This window comes from Haemorhous mexicanus, chromosome 16, assembly GCF_027477595.1.
Source record: "Haemorhous mexicanus isolate bHaeMex1 chromosome 16, bHaeMex1.pri, whole genome shotgun sequence".
In the NCBI taxonomy this organism is placed as follows: Eukaryota; Metazoa; Chordata; class Aves; order Passeriformes; family Fringillidae; genus Haemorhous; species Haemorhous mexicanus.
In genome coordinates, this window is record NC_082356.1 from 1,243,308 (window position 1) to 1,264,702 (window position 21,395).

The following is a 21,395-nucleotide window of genomic DNA, read 5'->3' on the forward strand; positions in this document are numbered from 1 at the left end:
CCCAGGCAGGTCTCAGGTGCACAACAGCACCTCTGGTGGCTTTATGCCAATATACCTGCAAAGCCTCAGCCTTTCACTCCCTTTTTCTCCTTCAGCCCTGGAACAGCAGCTCTGAGAATGTTGAATTGCCCTGGAATATAGAGGAAAGCTGGTTCTCAGTGCTGACTCTGCTGGGGCTCCTCAGGGGGTCCAGAGCATGTTTGGAGTTCCTGCTCTTCCTGGGCCACTGCTGGTCCCAACAGAGAAGCCTCAGGGGGAGTAGTAAGAGGAGAGCAGAGCCACAGCCCCGAGGGCTCTGCTGTTTCAGTTGGAGCACAGGGACAGCCTTGGCTGGGAGCAGTGCCTTGGGAGGGGAAAATGGGACAAAACTGGAGCTGCTTGGGCCAATGCCTCTGTCCTGCTCGGGGAGCTGCAGACCCTTAAGGAAGTGCTGTAATTAGGACTGGGGTTCCTGAAGTTCAGCCATGCTCCTAAAGCATCCCTGTGCACAAGCATATGGCTCCACTGCCTCTCACAGGGATTTTGGGGGACACAAGGTAGCACTGGATACCATTTGGGGGTCAGATGCCCCCACCTCTGCCCACAAGGCGTGTTCTTTACTACCGGGAAGGTTTTTGCTGGTGCTGGGGATGATTCAGTGCCTGTGCCATGTGGCCACTGCTTCCTGCTGGGTGGCCAGGAAGGCCGACCTGGAGCAGCAACTGAGGAAGGAGAGGCTGGAGCAGGGGGCCCACGGGAACAGCACCTGGCCATGCAGGTGGAGCAGGAGTGCCAGGAATTCCACAGGATGCTCAGGTGAGGCCCACGGGGCTGGGCCATGGTGGGGCACAGCTTGTCGTTCCTGCTCCCCCCAGATTTTGGGACAGAGCTGTGACACCCATTGGGCTCCCAAACCCCTCAGGGCTCAGGCTCAGCCTCACAGGAGGTCTCAGCCCAGGCCTTGGGGATGATTCGGGTGCTCCGGGCTCGTTCCCGACAAAGGGCAGCTCTCCAGGAGCAGTTGGCACATCCCGAAGGACCCACCTGGGGCTGCCAGAGCCCGAGTGAACGGCGGAGGGGAGACCCCGGGATGGCGGGGGAGCAGAGACCCTGCGGTGGGGTCTGTGGAAAGAAGGGACAGCAATGGTGGTCCCGGAGCCCCGGGAAGGGGCCCAGCTGCCATCGCACTGTGAGTGCCGGGACGGTCACGGGGTGTCCGAACCGACTGTGGCAGCGTGTCCGAAGCCACTGTCGCGATGTGCTGGGACCGAGCGTTGCCAGGGTAAGGCCCCCACAGCTCTGGGAAGGGGAGGGGTACCCTGGAAAGGGCGAGGCAGGGGCGGGGCAGAGCCCTGTCTATTCCCCGTGCCCTGTGCAGGTGAGGAGGGCAGGGATGGAGCGGCTTTGGGGACACCTGGAATCCAGACAGAGTCACTCCCCACAGCCCCAGCATGGCCGCGGGGCACAGCCACTGCTCGGTATCTCCACACTTTTCCCTCTTGTCTTGTAGCTGAGCCAGAACCCAAACATTCTTTCCATGAGGTTCCAGAAGGCTGCAGGTTTTGTTCAAGAAGGAGGGTCCAGGTCAGGTTGTTGAGCAGATTGCTGTAGTATTTGCAGTAGTTCTGGGGCTCTCTCACTCCCTTGATGCTGGGGACTAAATGATACCTTGCTGAATTTCTGGACTGGTTCCCTCCCAGCTGCCCCTGCAGGGTGGGTTTCCAGCCAGCCCTGCTCTGAAAACCATCAAAGGCCCTCACAGAGCCACTGCTTGGGCTCCCTTTGGGCTTTGTGCTTCTTGCAGGGCTGAGCAAACCACAGGCAGGCCTCTTTCCCCCACAGAATTCTCACCTCTGCAGCAGCTCTAAAGCTGCCAGAATCAAAGCCAAGGGGGCAGGGGGGACCCTGAGGTCCTGGCTGCCACCTGGGGCTGGCCAGAGCAGGGCTGGGCAATGGCCATCCCTGTGCAGTGGGGCTGGGCCGTGGCTGGGCCCCACCCTTGGATGGCCACTGGCCTCAATGAGCAGGAGTTTGGGATCCCTTTCCTGACCAAGACTCCATTCCTGAGCTGCTCTTGCCAGCTCAGATCCTGCAAAGGACAAGCAAGAATGGAGAAGTCTGGAACAGGATTTCTCCCAAAACCCAATAAACCCAAATCATCCCATGCCCCAGGACAGAAATCCCACAGGGGGAATTTTGGGGAGCAGTAGAGGGATGGGCAGCCCCAAATTGTTCAAGACCCTTGCAGTGTCTCAGCCCTGTAGCAGCTATTTTGGGGCCATGTCCACCACTTTTCCAGGGGGAAAAATCTACAGTTTTCCATCCCAGTGCTGGGGGCAGGGCAGAATGGTCCTTGGGGTTTTGGACAGAGTGGAGGGTGCACAGTCAGGGGGGTCATGTTTGTTTCATCTGGCTCCCAGTGCTGAGACCCTGAGGGACGGGGTGGTTGCTGGGCGCTCTCAGGGGTTCCAAAATCTCAGATTCTATCCAGGAAGGAATGCTTGGCTCTCCCCCCTGGGCGGAGCATCTCACAATGGGATGATGTAATTTTCTCAGCCATGAGTGACAATCACTGGCCCATTAACAGCAGATGTCTCCTCGGAGGGAGGCCTGGTTGTGCAAGAGATGAAAACTGCCCAGTTAACAGAAGACAACTGCCCCATCTCTATCAGGTGGCAAATAGAATACACACTTAACCCAGGACATTTGGCCACCCAGGGCCCACCTCTCATCTGCCTTTCAAACACTGGGACCACATGCTTTTCTTATGGGAAAAAAAAGCACCTTTCAGCTTCAGGTGTCCATGGCTGAAGTTGGGAATCCACCTCCAGAACTCCCTATATCCAAGGATTTCTTCCAGACAAAAGCTGCCATGACTGGCAAGTCTGGCTGGCCTTGGTTTCCAAAGACCTGGCTCCAATCTGCTTTTAAAACACTGGGGTTCTGTGCTTTCCTTCCTAACGAAAAGAACTCTTCTTCCTGGCTAGGTGCCCACAACAAAAACTGAGACTCCACCTCCAAAATTCCCTACATCCTAGGATTTCCCACAGATGAAAGGTGTCAGGAGAAACAGGTCTGTCTCTCTTGGCCCATGGGTGGTCACCTCTCGTGTTCTTCCAAGAAACTTGGGCTTCACATTTTTCTTCCTTATAGAAAAACCATCCATCTTTATCAGGTGCCCATGGTCAAAACTGAGATTCCACCTCCCAGATTCCCTATGTCCAAGGGTTCCTCCGTGACAAAAGCTGACAGGACAAAAAGGTTTGGCTGGTTTGGCCTCTCAGAAGCCTTCTCTCACTACTTCAGCCCCTGAAACTCTTGGGCTCTATGCTTTGCTACCTATGGAAAAGAATTGTCCTTCTTATCAACGCAGAAATGGCCAAAATTTGGATTCCATCTGCAAAATTCCATATATCCAAGGGCTGCTTTTAGACAAAAGCTGCCAGGACAGAGAGGTCTGTCTGCCCTTGGCCTCTGGTAGCTGCCTTTCATCTGGCTCTGAAACTGGTTTTCCATGCTTTCCTTCCTATGGAAAAGAACCGTCCTTCTCCTCCAGGCATCCATGGCTGAAACTGGTGTTCCACCTCTAAAATTCCCTATATCCAGAGATTGCTCCCAGAAAAAAGCTTCTGTCTAATCTGGCTGCCCATGGCCTCTGGTGGATGCTGCTCATCTGCCCCTGGAACACTGGGGCTTGGTTGTTTCCTTCCTGTGGAGACCACTGTGACACTGTGAGGACCCGGTGGAACCATGGAGACCATTGTGACACTTTGGGGCCATGGTGACACCGTGGGGCTTCTTGGAACCAAGAGACCACCATGACACTGTGGGGCCTCGTGGAACCATGGAGACCATTAAGACCCTTCAGGGCCTTGTGTCACCAAGGGGCCACTGTGACACCTCAGGGCCTCATGGAAGCAAGGGCACCACTGGGACATTGTGGGGCCCTGTGGAATCAGGGGAACATGGAACAGCTCTGTCTGATTTGGCCTCCCAGGGGCCACCTGACAGGTCTGGCTGATCTTGGAATGTCAAGGGCTGCCTCTCATCTGCCCATGAACCACTGGGGCTCCATGCTTTCCTTCCCATGGAAAAGAATTGCCTCTCTTTCCAGACACCCATGGAGAAAATCTGTTCTATCCCGTAAAAAATTTCCCGTATGCAAGGGTATCTTCCAGAAAAAAACCTGCCAGCTCTTGGCCTCTGCTGGTCACATCTCATCTGCCTCAGAAGCATCAGGGCTGTGCAGCAGCTGCCAGGCCCTGACAGAGCCAACTTGGGCAGCACTTTGGCCATGGCTGCTGGGCCTGGGCCTGAGCCAGGAGCAGGAGACAAGTGACCCTTGCAGGCCTGGGGCCTCATGGCCTCCTTGTCCCTGCTCAGCAGCCTGGCAGGGGCCGCCCCATGCTCCTGCCCTTGGCACTGCACATCCCCACATGCCAGTGCCCATCCCGGGAAGAGCCCTGAGCAAGGAGGGAGGGACAGGATCTGCCTGGCCAGGGGCTGGGGCTCAGGCCTTGGCCCTTTGCATTCCTGAAACACATCCAGCTTTGCTCAGCACCAGAGACACCTTTGCCTTGTCTGTCCCCAGCTGGCATCACTGCCTCCAGTGTTCTGCTCTACCTGGAACCTGGGGACACTTCCTCAGTCGTGTCCCTCAGTGGGACCCATTAAAACTTCAAGAAACTTTGGAAATTGATTGTGACTTTGGATTCTTGAGAGATTTCTCTAACTCCCTCTCACGGACTGATGTTCAGTGTCTCAGTACCCAACCCACAAGAGAAGTCTTTGTGCTGTGTCTGTGCTGCTGAGCTGGGCTGGGCTCCTGGCAGAGAGGCAGCTCCTGGCAAGGGCAGTACTGCAGAGAGACAGCTCTGGCCAGGAGCAGCTCCTGTGCACAGCCCAGCAGGGCTGGGACACTGCCTACAGCCACCCCGGCCACAGCACAGAGGCACAGAGAGAGGAGGGGCGGCCTGGGCTGGGAGGGTGACTGAGCTCTCGCTAGGGGACAAATCTTCCCAGGGTTTGAATGAATAATTTTCTGCCTCTAGGAAAGTTCAACTTCCATTCCTGGAGGCTTCTCCTAAGGCTGGCACATCCCACAGTTTCCATGATATTTTGCAAGGGCTCTCCCAGTTCCTCTGGTGCAGAGGAGGTGGCCATAGGGCAGACAGGGCAGTACCTGCAGGCAGCAAGGGCAGGCAGCACAAGTGACAAAGCGGTGAAAGGCAGCCTGGGGAGGGAGAGCAGGAGACACCCCACGAGGGCAGAAGCCTGCACAGCCCCTGGACATGGTGAGTCTCTGGCTGCAGGGCAATGCAGGTGAGTTCCTGGAAGCGTCTTTGACAGGACCTGTCAGGGTGGCTCTCCTGGATGTCCTGGCATGGAGCAGAACAAGCTCCAGAGGGGGGCTTCCCTGCTGCCCCCTCAGAGGCACAGGACAGGTCCCTGCACAGGCAGAGCTGCCCCGGGGCTGTGGGGTGGGATAGGCTCTGTGAGCCCTGGCAGGGAGCAGAGCTGGGCACAGGGAGACGCAGCTGGCAGGAACAGCCACCCTCAGCAGAGACACGGGCAGGGAGGGACAGGGAGCTGCTGCCACAAATGCTGGCCAGGGGGATGTGGCACCTCCCTGCTGTCCCTGTGGCTCAGACACCTTCCCCCAGCAGCTCCTCCCCGGGCTCCTTTCCCATCCTAAGCAGAGCCCCTGCCCTCATCCCGCGGGGGCTCGGCTCTGCAGAGCCCCTGGAGCAGCCAGAGCCCAGGGAAGGAAGGACAAGCCCCTGATCAGTCTCTGTGTCCCTCCTGCCCTGGCAAGGGCACTGTGACATTTCACTGCCATGCCCAGGTGCCTGTGCTGTCCTTGTTGCCACCATTGGGTTTTCTGAGGCAGTGCAAGGGTTTGGGGCTGGCAGGTGCCCATCCAGGCAGGGACCCTTTGGATCCTGCTGTGGAGATGTGTCTGTGGGAGCAGAGTGCCCAGGTGCCCTCAGGGGTCATTCAGCTGATTCCCTGGAATTTCTGCAGGGCTGCAGGGTGCCCTCCAAAAGGGCACAGCTCTCCTGGGCTGTCTCTGGGCTGCCTGGGATCCCCATGGAGGAGACAGCTCAGTGGCAGGGCCAGGGAAATGCTGCTGGGCAGCTGCACCTGGGCACTTCAATGATGCCTCTGTGCACCAGCCTGGCAGGAGACAGATGAGATCCTAATGGGGCACCCTGAGAGAATGGGAGGGCTCTGTCCATCTGCTCTCTGCCCCCAGAGCCCTCTGCCCTCAGCACTGCCCTGTTTGTCTGTAGGGGAAATCCCCTGGGTGCCCCTCCTTCAGCTCGAAGCTGCCAGCAAGGGTCAGCTGAGAACAGCCCTGCTGGGCAGAGCTGCTCTCTTGTCCCTGCACTGAGAGACCATCCCAGTGCCTCTCAGCCCCACACGATTTCACCTGCAGTGCTTTAGAAATGTCAGGGATTTCAAACACCCACAACCACTCCTAACTGTGGCAGGTGCAGCTGGATGAACAAATTCAAGGAATTCCATCAGCTCAGTTTTTCAGATGGGCAAAGAGCAAACAGCAGAGCTGAAAACTTTTTTGGTATCTCACAAGTCCATTTAATTGGAGATCATTCTCAGCTGCCTCTCCCTGCACAAGAAGAAGGAATCCTCTGGAGCCCATTTGTGAGTCCCTGCTCTCAAGGCCTGCAAAACCAGAGCCCAGGTGAGGGGAATGCAGAGAAGTGTTCCTAAAAGAGAGACCCTGAATGTTGATCTGCTATGGGATATGCAATATATCTTGCTCTGTCTCAGCTCTGTCCTGCCTTTTCCTTCTCAGAAGAAAACCATTTCCTGAGGCCACAAATGTCCAACAGCAGCTCCATCAGCCACTTCCTCCTGCTGGCACTGGCAGACACACGGCAGCTGCAGCTCCTGCACTTCTGCCTCTTGCTGGGCATCTCCCTGGCTGCCCTCCTGGGCAACGGCCTCATCATCAGCGCCGTAGCCTGCGGCCACCACCTGCACACGCCCATGTTCTTCTTCCTGCTCAACCTGGCCCTCAGCGACCTGGGCTCCATCTGCACCACTGTCCCCAAAGCCATGCACAATTCCCTCTGGGACACCAGAGACATCTCCTACTCAGGATGTGCTGCACAGGTTTTCTTCTTTCTTTTCTTTATCTCAGCAGAGTTTTCCCTCCTGACCATCATGTGCTACGACCGCTATGTGTCCATCTGCAAACCCCTGCACCACGGGACCCTCCTGGGCAGCAGAGCTTGTGCCCACATGGCAGCAGCTGCCTGGGCCAGTGCCTTTCTCAATGCTCTGCTGCACACAGCCAATACATTTTCCCTGCCCCTGTGCCAGGGCAATGCCCTGGGCCAGTTCTTCTGTGAAATCCCACACATCCTCAAGCTCTCCTGCTCACACTCCAAACTCAGGGAACATGGAATTATTGTAGTTGTTGCCTCTTTAGCATTTGGTTGTTTTTTGTTCATTGTTTTCTCCTATGTGCAGATCTTCAGGGCTGTGCTGAGGATCCCCTCTGAGCAGGGACGGCACAAAGCCTTTTCCACCTGCCTCCCTCACCTGGCTGTGGTCTCCCTGTTCCTCAGCACTATCATGTTTGCTCACCTGAAGCCCCTCTCCATCTCCTCCCCATCCCTGGATCTGGCCCTGTCAGTTCTCTATTCTGTGGTTCCTCAAGTACTGAACCCCCTCATCTACAGCCTGAGGAACCAGAGGCTGAAGGCTTCACTGTTAAGACTAATCACTGAACAATTTCAGCAGCATTGAATTGGTTGCCAATTTCTGCTTGTCACATGTAATAAAAGTAATCTTTGATAGTTCTGCTTGTTTGGTTATTTATTTTCCTGTGTTTCAGTTTCTATTATTGTCCCTAAACCTGGGCAAATATTTGTTCTATTTCTCATTTTGTTTCTCTCAAAATATCCTGTGTCCCCAGACTTTGTCAATGAAGAGCTGTCCTCTTAGTGGCTATAAATGAAATAAAAGATTTCCCAGCCAAGTTTTCACCAGAGATGCCCTTTTGTTGCCTTCTCTGGAGTTGCAGCAGCAATGTCTTTGTGCAGAGCTGGGGGCAGATCAGTGCTGGCACAGCAGCTGTGCCCAGCAGCAGCAGCCCTTGCTGTTGCCAGTGCTGCTCCCGTGGCCCTGCCCCGCTGCCCTGGTGGCCCTGGTGTTGCTGTAGGGCCTGAGTGCTCTCGGGGCTGGGCACAGCCCTGGGGGTGGCAGTGCCAGGGCTGCAGCAGGGACAGGCCATGGGCACTGCTGGGGCAGCGCTGACACCTCAGGCCAGGCCCTGGGGGCTCCAGGCTCCTTGCCCAGGCTCTCTCAAGAAAACACCCAGGCCAATGCTTGGCACAGAAAAGCCCTGTGAGCAGCCCCAGGGTGGCCGTGGGCAGGCTGGGGGCAAACAGCATGGCTGGTGCTCTGCAAGGGCCCTGGGGAGAGAGGAAGGAGCAGCAGAGCAGGGGCTGTTCCATCCCCACTGTGCTGGACAGCCCAGGGCAGCATCCCACAGCATCCTCACGGAGCTGCCAACAACATCCCCCCTCTGCAGCCCTGGCCTTTCCCCCAGCTCACACAGGTGCCCCAGCCTTGCAGGCACAGACACGGCAGCACTGCCTCAGCAGCCCCTGTTTGCATTGCACAGAGCAGGGGGAGCACCCCTATGCTGTTGGTGTGGGGACATGAACCTGAGGGAGCACAAATGCCATCAGCCCCTGGGGCCAGGAAGGGCTGGGGGACACCATGGAAATCACTCAGCTTTGTCTTGGGCTCTGCAGTCAGCCAGAAAGTTTGTTCCCATGAGCTGGGAGTTTCCTGTCCCACTGCAGATGCTGTTGCTCAGAGCCAGGGCTGCCTGGCAGCCACCCCCAAACTGCCCCAAGCATTTCCTTGGCTTCACCTTTGATTTCTATCCTGGCATTACAAGTGCTGCAGGAATTGTCTGCAGGCTCCTGCAGGGTCTCGTGCTGCTTCCTTGCCAGAGGCACCACAGGCCAGGGGAGCACATCTGGGCTGCTGTGTCTGGCTCTGGGGGTCCCTGTTCTGGGCAATGAGGAGGAGCTGCAGAGGCTCTGCAGGACTGACAGGATGGGCTTTGGGCCTGGCAGGAGAAGCTGGGGGACCTGGGCTGCTGGAGCTTCTGAACAGGAGGCCCGGTGCACATCCTACAACTGCTCCAAGGGTGGTTTCAGGGAATCACAGAATCAGGAATGTTGGAAAAGACCTTGGAGACCATCAAGTCCAGCTTGTGCCCTGACACCGCCTTGTCTCCCTGAGCCTCCTCTTCTCCAGGATTAACAATCCAAACTCCCTCAGCCGCTCCTCACAGGACTTGTGTTCCAGACCCCTCCCCAGCCTTGTTGACCTTCTCTGGACACGCTCCAGCCGCTCCATGGCCTTCCTAAATTGGGGGGCCCAGAACTGGACACAGCACTCGAGGTGTAGCCTCACCAGTGCTGAGCACAGGGGAAGAATCACTGCTCTGCTCCTGCTGGCCACACCATTCCTGATCCAGGCCAGGTGCCATTGGCCTTCTTGCCCACCTGGGCACACTGCTGGCTCATGTCCAGCCTGCTGTCCATCAGTGCCCCCAGGTCCCTTTCTGCCTGGCCACTGTCCAGCCACTCTGTCCCCAGCCTGTAGTGCTGCAGGGGTTGTTGTGGCCAAAATGCAAGACCCAGCACTTGGTGTTGGTAAACCTCACCTTGTCAGATTTGGGCCCTGGATCCCGCCTGTGTAGGTCCCTGCTCTGAGCCCTCCTACCCTCCAGCAGAACAACACCTACAGCAACTTGGTCACCACTGTTCCATGAAGCCCTAGATTGTCACAACGGTCTCCATGATTCCATGACTCCCAACAGGCTCACAATGGCCCCTTTGTTCTTGGCACCCCTTGGTTTAACAAAATCTCTTGGATCTTTGAATCCCACAGTGTCACAAGGAATCCTTGGTTCCATGAGGTCTCACATTGCAGCAATGCTCTCCTTGGTTCCACAGTGTCACAATGGCTACCTTGTCCCAAGGGGCACCAAAGTGTCAAACACGTTTCGTTCATTCCATGAGTCCCTACACAGCAACACTGGCCCCTTGGTTTCATGGGGCCCTGCAGTGTCACAATGGCTCCATCATTACAAGAGGTCCTGCAGTGTCACACTGGCCTCCATGGTTCCACCAGGCCACACATTGTCACAGTGGTCCCTTGGTTCTATGAGGCTCCAGAGTGCCCCAATGGATTCCCTGGTGGTGCAGTGTCCCAATGGACCCCCAGCTTACACAAGATCCTGCAGTGTCACAAGGGACCCTTGGTTCCATGGGGCACAAGAGTGTCACAATTGTTCCCTTTTGTGCTGGTTTTGCATTAATTGACATTTGGTGAGGAGGGAAGAAGCCACCCACAGAAATGATTTTTTGAGAAGAGCTGCTGAGAGCTTCCTCTGTGCCTCACAGCACCAATCAGTGACCGATTTTGAAGACTGACACCATGTAAAACCACTAGAAAGCTGAACACACCTCTATTAACACACATGTTAAAAACTAACAAACCCCAGGAAAAGCTCTCTTTTCCTTCCATCCTGGGAACAGGTAACATGGCTGGCCTGGCTCCCCTCTCGGCTGGGCCAGGCACAGTGGGCCCAGCTGAGGGGGCCAGGCCACTTCTCAGGGCACCGGCCAAGCCCTGTCCCAGCAGAGCCGGGCACCAGTGGCTGCCAGGCAGGGGGGAGGGGAGGCCAGTGGTCCGTGGCGTGTTCCAGCTGAGATCTCAGCCATTTTCCCACCCAGCTTGGCCGCTGCACGAGATCATGTGGCTGAGGCCAGAGGCCGCCTTGAAGCCCACACAGAGAGTGGCCCTGTGCCTGGAATTGAACACAGCAGGGGCCAGAGACCGGCCATGCAGCTGATCCTGACACAGCCCTCAGGGCAGCCTGAAAAATCCATCACCTGATTGCTTTGGCCACTACCCGGCAGGAATCACATGACCATCTGCAGGCCCAGGTGAGATATTAACTCTTTCAGTGCATAGATAAGACTTACAGACCTTCAGTCCTCCTCAGGTAAGAGAAAAGGACAGAGTGAAGACACGTAGAGAACCACATGAGACATGAAGGCCAGTAAGAAGAAGTCAAGTCCCAGATGGGAGGGATGAGGAGATGCCTCAGTCCTGGGCTGAAAACCTCTTGTAAGGCTACGGAGAAAATGTAATTGACACATCAGACTCTTTTTTCCCTGTAACTCATTGAAAGTATGTGGGGATAGAGTGTTCAAATTGTAGCTATGAGCAAAGGCATTTCTGCTAAAGGAAGCAGATGCTGAAGTAGCTGTGATCCCATAAGAAGTTTGAACAGAGAGAGAGGAGTGATGAAGACCCTTTGTCCCCAGGAGAAGAAGAAGAGGATCTCTGTTCCCAGAGATGAAGATGATGTCAGAGACAGATAAAGAGAACCTCTGGCTCTTGAACAGCTCATCCTTAAAATAACACCGCATAAGTGAACATAGCCCACAAACACAGCTGTGAGAAGGCTACGAAAAGATGGGAGTGACTTCATGACTGCTGATTGCCAGGAAATGCTATTAATGGAAATTAAAAGCCATGAGAGAACTGTGAACTTGTGGAGAAATCTCCATGAAATGACAAGAGGGACTCCTCTCCCTAAGTGAACTGAAGAAGACAATTCTAGAGGTGATAAACTGACTGAATTGTTCTGGTACATTCTAAGTGGGAAAGAAAAGGTTGTAGAAGGGAGGAGAAGTGTTCTAAAAGTTTTATTCTGATTCTTATTATTTCTTCTTTTAGTTACTGTTAATGAAGTTTTCTTTACATACTTTAAAAGTTTAAAGCCTGCTCTACCTTCCTCCTAATCCTATTGCACAGCAGAAAATGAGTCAGTATATTCTAGTGGGGACACTGGCATTTAGCCGGCACTGAACCCACCACACCTTAGTTCCACGACTCCCTGCAGTGTCATAATGGTCCCTCAGTTCAACAAGATCCTGCAGTCTCACAGTGACTTCCATGGTTCTGCGAGGACCCAGAGTGTCACACTGCACTCCTTGCTTCCATCCAGCCCCACAGTGTCACAATGGGGCCTTGGTTCTATGGTGCCTTCAGCACACAGTGTCACTGTGATCCTCTTAGTTCCATGGGGCCCTGCAGTGTCACAATGGCCCCTTGCTTCCCCAGGGCCCTGCAGGGTCACAATCATCCCAGAATCACAGAATTAACCAGGTTGAAAAAGACCTTGGAGATCAGCAAGTCCAACCTGTGCCCCAACACCTCCTTGTCACCCCAACCATGGCACCGAGTGCCACATCCAGTCTTTGCTTAAACACCTCCAGGGACGGTGACTCCACCACCTCCCTGGGCAGCCCATTCTTCTGCCCAGTCACCCTTTCTGTGAAGAACCTGTTCCTAATGTCCAGCCTAAACCTCCCATGGCGCAGCTTAAGGCTGTGTCCTCTTGTCCTGTCACTGTTCCCTGGGAGAAGAGCCCAAACCCCCTGGCTGCACCCTCCTGTCAGGGAGTTGTAGAGAGTGATGAGGTCTCCCCTGAGCCTCCTCCAGGACAAACAACCCCAGCTCCCTCAACTGCACCTCACAGGACTTGTGTTCCAGACCCCTCCCCAGCCTTGCTGCCCTTCTCTGGACACGCTCCAGCTGCTCCATGGCCTTCCTAAATTGGGGGCCCAGAACTGGACACAGCACTCGAGGTGTGGCCTCACCAGTGGCAAGTGCAGGGGAAGAATCACTGCCCTGCTCCTGCTGGCCACACCATTCCTGATCCATAGGAGTTCCAGGGGTTGGATGGGGGAAAAGGTAGGGTGGGGGTAGGGACAAAGTCTGATTGATTGTCAGCCACGAAGGGTCTTGATTTTCATATCTGTTCAGAATGCATTAGGAGGTGCTAGGGGTCAGTATCAACTGGGGATTGCTGATAGCTATATAAAAAAAAGAAAACTAAACTGAACTAAACAGCACAAAATAATTCTCTCATTATTGTTTTCAATCTAATATGTTCATTTGAATACACTTCTGAAATCTGTTTAATTAACTACAGAAGAATTGAAGACTTGAATTCTTCCCATGGACTTGTCTTCTTTGGGTGTTTTGAACAAATAGGAATGAGCCTTTCTCACTGAATTTCTCAACTGAAGAGCTCAAGTAAGAAGAGGCCTCTGGAAAACTAAAATTCATCACCAGCCTCCAAGGTACTGAGGATCCATCCTCATCAGAACAGCAATGAACAGAAATGGGCACAGCTTTGTAGCTGCCCCAGCTTTGGGATGGGCCCTGGGCCTGGAGCAGGAGCAGCTCTGGAGGGCCCCAAGGCCGGGGCTCTTGTGCTGCCCTGGGCAGATGGGATGGCAGCAGGGGCTGCAGAGCTCTCAGGATCTCCTGCAGAGGAGAGCAGGGCACCCAGGGAGCCTCCTTTGCCTTGGCCAGGCACGTTCCCCCATGGTGGGGCTGAGTCCTGTGGGAGCTGCAGCTGCTGCTGTGCCTTTGCCAGGGGCTGAGGCCGTGGGGCAGCGCCCAGAGCAGCCTGGCCTGAGCAGAGCTGTGGGGCCAGAGCCGGCTGGGCTGGGCTGGGGAGAGGCCCTTGGTGCTGCCCAGAGCTCAGGGCAGCTGGGAGAGCTTGCAGGGAGCTGGGCTGGGCTCAGAGAGCCTGGCCCAGAAACCATCAGTGTCCATCTCAGCCTGGCTGAGCGTGCAGGGGCCAAGAAGAGCAGCCCAGGGTCAGCAAGTTCTCTGTGTGGGAGCTGAGCTTGTGAGCCCTTGAGCCCTGCCAAGTGCTGGGGCTGCACCTCCAGCTCCAGAGGAGATGGGACAGATGGGAGCAGAGACAAATCATTCCTGCTGCATTCTTTCTTGTTTTTGCTCATACAGGTGACCTGGATCCATATGTAGAGGAGGTGTTTTGTGTCTGATAACACTGGTAGAGTGAGAAGAATAATGCTGTGTAGCTGAAAATATTATTTCAAGCATAATACACAATGAGGAAAAAAGACACATATGATCAGAAGAGCATCTGAGTTTTTCGGAGGATGAGAGACTCATTGATGTTCCAGTAGTCAAACCTGTGCAAATACTTTCCTCAGGACTGCCTTGAGATAAGAGGTGACCACCAGAGGCCAAGGCCAGCCAGAGCTCTCTGTCCTGGCAGCTTTTGTCTGGGAGAAACCCTTGCATATAGGGAATTTTTCAGGGGGAGTATCAAATTTGGCCGTGGGCAAATGAAAAGATGGATAGTTCTTTTTCCATAGGAGGGAAAGCACAGAGCCCCAGTGCTCCAGGGGCTGATGAGAGGCAGCCATCAGCATGCCAGGATCAGCTGGACCAGTCAGGTGGGCTCTGGGAGGCCAAACCAGCCAGATCTGATCCATATCCCCTTGGTTCCACAAGTCCCTGCAGCATCACAATGTTCTCCTTGCTTCTGCAGTGTCACAATGGCCCCGTGCTTCCATGAGGCCCTGCAGGGTCACAGTGGCCCTTTGGTTCCATGGGGCCACACAGTGTCACAATGGTCTCCATGATCCCATGGGGCCTTGCAATTCCACAAGAGAAGTCCATTGTTGTGTTTTTTACAAAATGCTGTAGTATTTCTCTTAGCATTTCTACATTAATATCTACCTTTCTTTTGAAATACAAAGACTTGCAAGAGGCTTTTTCCCTTGGCATTTAAATAAAAACAAGTGGTTACCCTGACCTGTGTGTCCAGGATACTTCCTGAGCCCTTCCCTGTCCCTGCAGGGGCAGTGCCTGTGAGCAGAGGTGGAGGGAAGAGACTCCCAGCACAGCAGCACAGACAGGGACAATGGCCCTGGCTCTTCCCACATCTGCCCTGCCCAGGTCCAGCCTCTCCTTCCCAGCCCTGCTGTGGCTGTAAGGCCGGAGTGCTCTGGCAGCTTGGTCACTGTCCTGCTGCGTGTCCCTGCTGTGGCCACAGGCAGGGACAGGCCATGGGCACTGCTGGGACACAGCTGGGCTCCAGCACAGCAGCTCCATCAGCCAAGGCCATCTCCTGAGGCAGGGCAGGGAGGCTTTTCTCTCCTCCAGAGCTGCTGTCAGCAGTGTGCCCCAGGAATGCCCTGGCACAGCAAAGCCCAGTGCCTGGGGCAGAGGGGAGTGTGCAGGAGAACTGACAGCAGTGTCCTGGCACAGCCAGAGCTCCTGGCATGGACCTGAGGGAGCAGCAGAGCAGGGCCTGGGCTGTGTCTTTGTTCTGGGGACAGCCTGGGAAGGTGCCCCAGGGCAATTGTCCCACACCAGCCCCTGCAACCACCATTGCTAGCACTGGCCTCTGCCCCACCTGTAGGAGGTTGTTTGTCCCTGCACAGAGGGACACCAAGTGACCAGGCCAGCTGGCCATGTCTGCTCTGTACTGAGGAGATCTCAGCAGTGCATCGTGTGTGTGTGGGGAGATGAACCCCAGTGAGCAAAGACACCATCAGCAGCACCCGGGGGTGGCACAATTCCAGTGGCACAAACAGTGCCTTGAGGCCACTTCACTCTGAGAGTAACGTCCTGTGGGAAACCACCTGAATTCTTTGCTGGGTTGTGGTGAGGATTGCATAGAGAGAAATATCCCAAGTAGGGAGGCTCTAGGGGAAATGCTCAGGGCAGCCACGGACTGCACAGAGAGACACTGGATAGAGTGAGGGTCTGTGGGGAGAAATCACAGCTGCCTCCCTTTTGAACCACCCCGAGGACCTGGACAGGGCTGTGCTGTGTTCTGGGCACTGACCAGGAACTGAGGGATGTGGAAAAGGCCTTTGGTGTCAGCAATGTTGAGAAGGCTGGGCAGTGTCACTTTGGGACCTCTCTCAGACCCCTTGGAAAGGCCAGAGCCGTGCCAGAGGGTCCTGGGCCCTTGGGAAGGGCAGACATGGAACCAGTCTGCAAACAGGGCAGGGAGGGGGACTGGGAGAGCCACAGCCTGGTCAGGCTCAGCAGGGAAGGAGATGTGGCAAATCCTCCTGCAGCCATTCCAGACACTGGCAGGACAGGGCAGGGACTGCAGAGCCCCCGTGGGAGGGAAAAGAAGGGGATGTTGTGTGCCCAGACTTCAGCCAGGCCTGTGACAGGATCTGCTGTGCTCTCCTCAGAGCCAGACTGGAGAGAGCTGGGCTGAAGGAGTGGAACATGGGGTGGGTGGGAATTTGGCTGAACAATGAGGGTCAAATGTCATCCATGGTACAGAGTCCTCTTGGCAACCATGCCCTGGTGACATCCCTCAGTGACCAGCCCTTGACCACCACTGTGGAATATTTCTATTGTCTCTAAAATGGCATGAAATGCACTTTCAATTCCTTTGTGGATGCTGCCAAGTTGCAGGGAGTCTCTGATTGAACTCATCTGGTTAATGGTGACTGCAAAATATAATTCGGCAAGATGACTGGGTTGGGTAAATTTGTCTTGCCATCAGGTGCCAAGCAAGCCACAAGAAAGGGCAGAAAAACCTTATGCATCAAAAGAAAGGCAGTTTAATAGAAAAAACCCAAACCCAACCAAAAAAAACCCCAACTAAACCTAATCAAAAAAACCAAAGCACCACCCACCCACAACAACACAAAAACCCCACAAACAAACCAACCATGAAATAAAAAGGCCACAAACAGAAGTAAAGGAAATCCACAGGAAATTTCGTATCAGCAGAAAATGTTTGACCACCTTGTGGAAGGGGAATATTCTGTATGTGTAGGTGCTGTTTTGAAAGAAAAATGTCTTAAAAAATAAATTAATCCCCTACCCTCCTTCTCCCCCCACTTCTCTCAGGTGATTGCTGATCATGGTGTGACATGGAATGGAACATCCCTTGGGTCAGTCCAGCCCAGCTGTCCCATCCCTGTTCCCCAGGAACACCTGCCCACCCCAGGCCCATGGGTTGGGGGGTTGCAGACGCCTCATGCGGGGCGAGCACTGAGGCAAGGACAGGAGAACAGAACAACATTTACTCTTGTCAAGGACAGCAGAACAGAACAGCACAGCCTTGGAGAAACTGATTAAGGATGTACCTCTGGCAAACAGAAGTCACACAAAATGCAAGCAGGATGCCAGCTCAGCTCTGCAAGGCTGACAAAACAGAAGTTATGCAGAACAATAATACTGCTCTTACTCAAAAGGGGGGTCAAAGAACAGCCACCTAAAAAGGACACTGGATGTTGCAGACAAAACCCAAAGAACCATGTAAGGATTTGTGATAAGGGGTGCAACTATGTCAATAAACTCAAAGGAAGTGGGGATGGTTAATGGATACATAATCAGTGTGTGTGATAAAAACTGTTCATTTAATGCTTAATGCACTCGAATGGAGGAAGGATGGCCTAAGTGACCACCATGCTGTAATAAAGAATACCTGCTTTCAAATACTCAAAACTCTGTTCAGAAGTTTGTTTCCAGCAGATTTCAGTATCAGTGGTGTCCTTGACTCCATTATGCCCCACAGTTTCACAGGGGCCCCTTGGTTCCATGAGGCCCTGCTGTATAACAATGGACCCTTGGTTCCCTTGGGTTCTGTACTGTCAAAATGGCCTCCTTGGTTCTGCAGTGCCACAATGCTCTCCTTGGTTCCACAGGGCCTTGGTGTGTCACAACAGCCCCTTGGTTCCATGAACTGCCAGAGTGTCACCCTGGTCTCTGGATCTGCAGTGTCACAATGGACAATTGGTCACAAGCAGCCCCGCTGTGTCACCATGAATATTTGGTTCCATGGGGCCCCACAGTGTCACAATGGCCCCTTGGTTCCACGAGGTTCCACAGCATCACCATGGTCTCCTTGGATCCGCAGTATCTCTATGGACCATTGGTTCCATCTGGCCCTGCTGTGTCACAGTGGTTCCTTGGTTCCATGAAGCCCCACTGTATAACAATGGAATCTTGGTCCTGTGAGGTTCTGTACTGTCACAATGGTCTCCTTGGTTATGGACTGTAACAATGGACTGTAGCCATGATATTTTCTGAAAAATCCTTTCCTTAGGATTTTTCCTCCTGAGAAGCTGAGAGGCCTCAGGAACAAAATGTAAACAATGATTATCTGCTTCAGTGGAATGCAACAGGTGGATTTGTGATTGGTCTCATGTGGTTGTTTCCGATTAATGGCCAATCACAGTCCATCTGTCCAGACTGTCTCTGTCAGAGACATGCCTTTGTTATTCATTCCTTTTCTATTCTTAGCTAAGCCTTCTGATGAAATCCTTTCTTCTATTCTTTTAGTATAGCTTTTAACATAATATATATCATAAAATAATTAATCAAGCCTTCTGAAACATGGAGTCAACTTTCTCGTCTCTTCCCTCATCCTAAGACCCCTGCGAACACGGTCACAAATTGTGACCCCGAGGAAAGAACCATCACAAATGATGACCCCGAGTGAGTGAAGAAACCACCACAATTGGACCCCGAGTGGTTAAAAATTTGCACAATTTGCTGACCCTGAGTGAAGAACAATTCCTCATTTGGTGAGACCCCAGAGGAGCATTGCTACATTTGGGTAAACCCCGAGTGTGTGGCATTGATGGTCACTACACAAGTGACTGCAGAAGTGGCTTCTAGCCAGGAGCTGGAGGGCTGAAGACCCTGATTCAGACAGAGTTTACAGCCAAGGCTGACCACAGAGGGACCTTTTGAAAAGTCTCCCAGACAAGATGTCCAGAAGTCTTCACAGCACAGAGCAGCCTGCTGGAGCCCAGAGGACACTGTCAGCATAGTAAAGTATAGTAAAATATAGTATAGTATAGTATAGTATAGTATAGTATAGTATAGTATAGTATAGTTTACTATAATATAGTATTGTAAAGTAATAATTTAGCCTTCTGAGAACATGGAGTCAGATGCATCATTCCTGCCTTCACCAGGTCTCCCTGCAAATACAATACAAAAAAACCAAACCAAAGTCCCGTTTGTCTCTCAGTCCTGGCACAGAAATTTTTAGGGATCTCCCCATCAGGGGATCCATGGGGGGGTTTTCCACAGTTGTCCACAATGGGTCAGAGCTCAAGGCACAGCTTCTCTGAGCAGGCCATACTTCCAGAGGAGAGACCCTGGATCAATATCAATCACAGAATGCTGCAATCACCTCTGCTCGAAAGAGAACAGCAATAAAATACACCCTTTAAAACAGGAATTAGAAGCCTTTTAATATCTTAACATATGATCTGCATGAGGGGATTGAGTTCACCATCAGCAAATTTGCAGATGACTCCAAGCTGGGTGTGAGTGTGGATCTGCTGGAAGGTAGGAGGGCTCTGCAGAGGGACCTGGACAGGCTGGATCCAGGGCCCAAATCCAACAAGGTGAGGTTGAACAAGACCAAGGGCTGGGTCCTGCACTTTGTCCACAACAACCCCTGCAGTGCTACAGGCTGGGGACAGAGTGGCTGGACAGTGGCCAGGCAGAAAGGGACCTGGGGGTACTGATGGACAGCAGGCTGGACATGAGCCAGCAGTGTGCCCAGGTGGGCAAGAAGGCCAATGGCACCTGGCCTGGATCAGGAATGGTGTGGCCAGCAGGAGCCGAGCTGCTGTGCTGCCCCTTACCTGCCCCCAGTTCTGCACACAGACGTTGCTGCTGCAGCTCCATAGAAGGCAACAAAAGGGGAATTGCCAGGAATAACTTGGCTGGGAGATGCTTTAGGTCACTTAAAACCACTGAGGGCACAGCTCCTCATGGGCACAGTCTGGGGCCACAGCAAAGGTGGAGAGAAACAAAATTAAAAAGGGCACAAGCAAATGCATTTCTTTTGGACAATATTAAAAACCTAAGACATAGGAAAGAAAAGAACAAATCAAATACAAAACCCAAGTATTATCAAAGACAAAATGTATTACAAGTGACTTGCAGAAACTGGTCAGCAGTTTAGTGTTTCTGAAACCATCCAGTCATCAGTGCCCACCCTGCAGCATTGAGCTCCTGGTTCCTCAGGCTGTAGATGAGGGGGTTCAGGGCTGGAGGCACCACCGAGTACAGAACTGACACTGACAGATCCAGGGATGGGGAGGAGATGGAGGGGGGCTTCAGGTAGGCAAAAAAGCCAGTGGTTACAAAGAGTGAGACCACGGCCAGGTGAGGGAGGCAGGTGGAAAAGGCTTTGTGCCGTCCCTGCTCAGAGGGGATCCTCAGCACAGCCCTGAAGATCTGCACATAGGAGAAAACAATGAAGACAAAACAACTGAAATATAGAAGAGCACTAAGCACAATGAGCCCAAGTTCCCTGAGTTTGGAGTGTGAGCAGGAGAGCTTGAGGATGTGTGGGATTTCACAGAAGAACTGGCCCAGGGCATTGCCCTGGCACAGGGGCAGGGAAAATGTATTGGCTGTGTGCAGCAGAGCATTGAGAAAGGCACTGGCCCAGGCAGCTGCTGCCATGTGGGCACAAGCTCTGCTGCCCAGGAGGGTCCCGTGGTGCAGGGGTTTGCAGATGGACACGTAGCGGTCGTAGCACATGACAGTGAGAAGTGCAAAATCTGCTGACATGAAAAAGGAAAAGAAAAACACCTGTGCAGCACACCCTGAGTAGGAGATGGTCCTGGTGTCCCAGAGGGAATTGTGCATGGCTTTGGGGACAGTGGTGCAGATGGAGCCCAGGTCGCTGAGGGCCAGGTTGAGCAGGAAGAAGAACATGGGCGTGTGCAGGTGGTGGCCGCAGGCTACGGCGCTGATGATGAGGCCGTTGCCCAGGAGGGCAGCCAGGGAGATGCCCAGCAAGAGGCAGAAGTGCAGGAGCTGCAGCTGCTGCGTGTCTGCCAGTGCCAGCAGGAGGAAGTGGCTGATGGAGCTGCTGTTGGACATTTGCTGTGTCTGCACATTTCAACCTACAGAAGGAGCAAAGAAAGGGCAATGGAGGGGAGATTTCTCACAGAAAAGTCAAAGCCCTTTCTCACAGACCCTTTCCTGCCACCAAACACCTCCTCTGTCTATGTCTAGGGGAACTTCCTTCACCTTGGTTGCTGGAACCCTGATTGCTGCTGGCCAATGTTGTGTGAGGAGCTTGGCCTGCAGGACAGCTGGGAGTCAGCCCTGACCCCCAGTCAGTGCAGGGGAACAGTGAGGGCAGGGGCCAGTCCTGGTGTTGGGACATGGATAAAGAATGTTCCACTAAGGCAGAAGAGCTGCCTGGGTGAAGGGATGGGTATTGCAGGAGGCAGAACGAGAGATTCTGCTGCAATGTGAAAGAACAGAGAGTCCAGAGAGGCAGGAGGATTGTCTGAGGCTTAGTGCTGACTGAGGGGAGCTGCTCTGTCCAGGTGACCTTTTCCAGCTCCCCTGGACTTGCACCTTTCTGAAATCCACTCCTGTGCTACTCTGGAAAGGTAGGAGACACGGCTGGGAGCAGAGGGATCCCTGGCACACAAAGTGGCTCCTGCCTTTCCCATAGTCAGGAGAGTGGGCTCATTGCCAGCCCCCAGGCTGCC

General features: G+C 53.7%; 2 protein-coding genes across 2 annotated transcripts; one reads left to right on the forward strand and one right to left on the reverse strand.

Moving 5' to 3' along the window:
- The first annotated feature begins 6,825 nt into the window (after nt 1-6,825).
- On the forward strand, nt 6,826-7,758 carry LOC132334525 (olfactory receptor 14J1-like). The gene has a single exon (XM_059860633.1). It carries the CDS (start codon nt 6,826-6,828, stop codon nt 7,756-7,758), a length of 933 nt encoding a protein of 310 aa, XP_059716616.1.
- Nucleotides 7,759-19,839: 12,081 nt separating this feature from the next.
- LOC132334526 (olfactory receptor 14A16-like) lies at nt 19,840-20,772 on the reverse strand. Its single transcript, XM_059860634.1, has one exon. It carries the CDS (start codon nt 20,770-20,772, stop codon nt 19,840-19,842), a length of 933 nt encoding a protein of 310 aa, XP_059716617.1.
- Between the last annotated feature and the right edge of the window lie 623 nt (nt 20,773-21,395).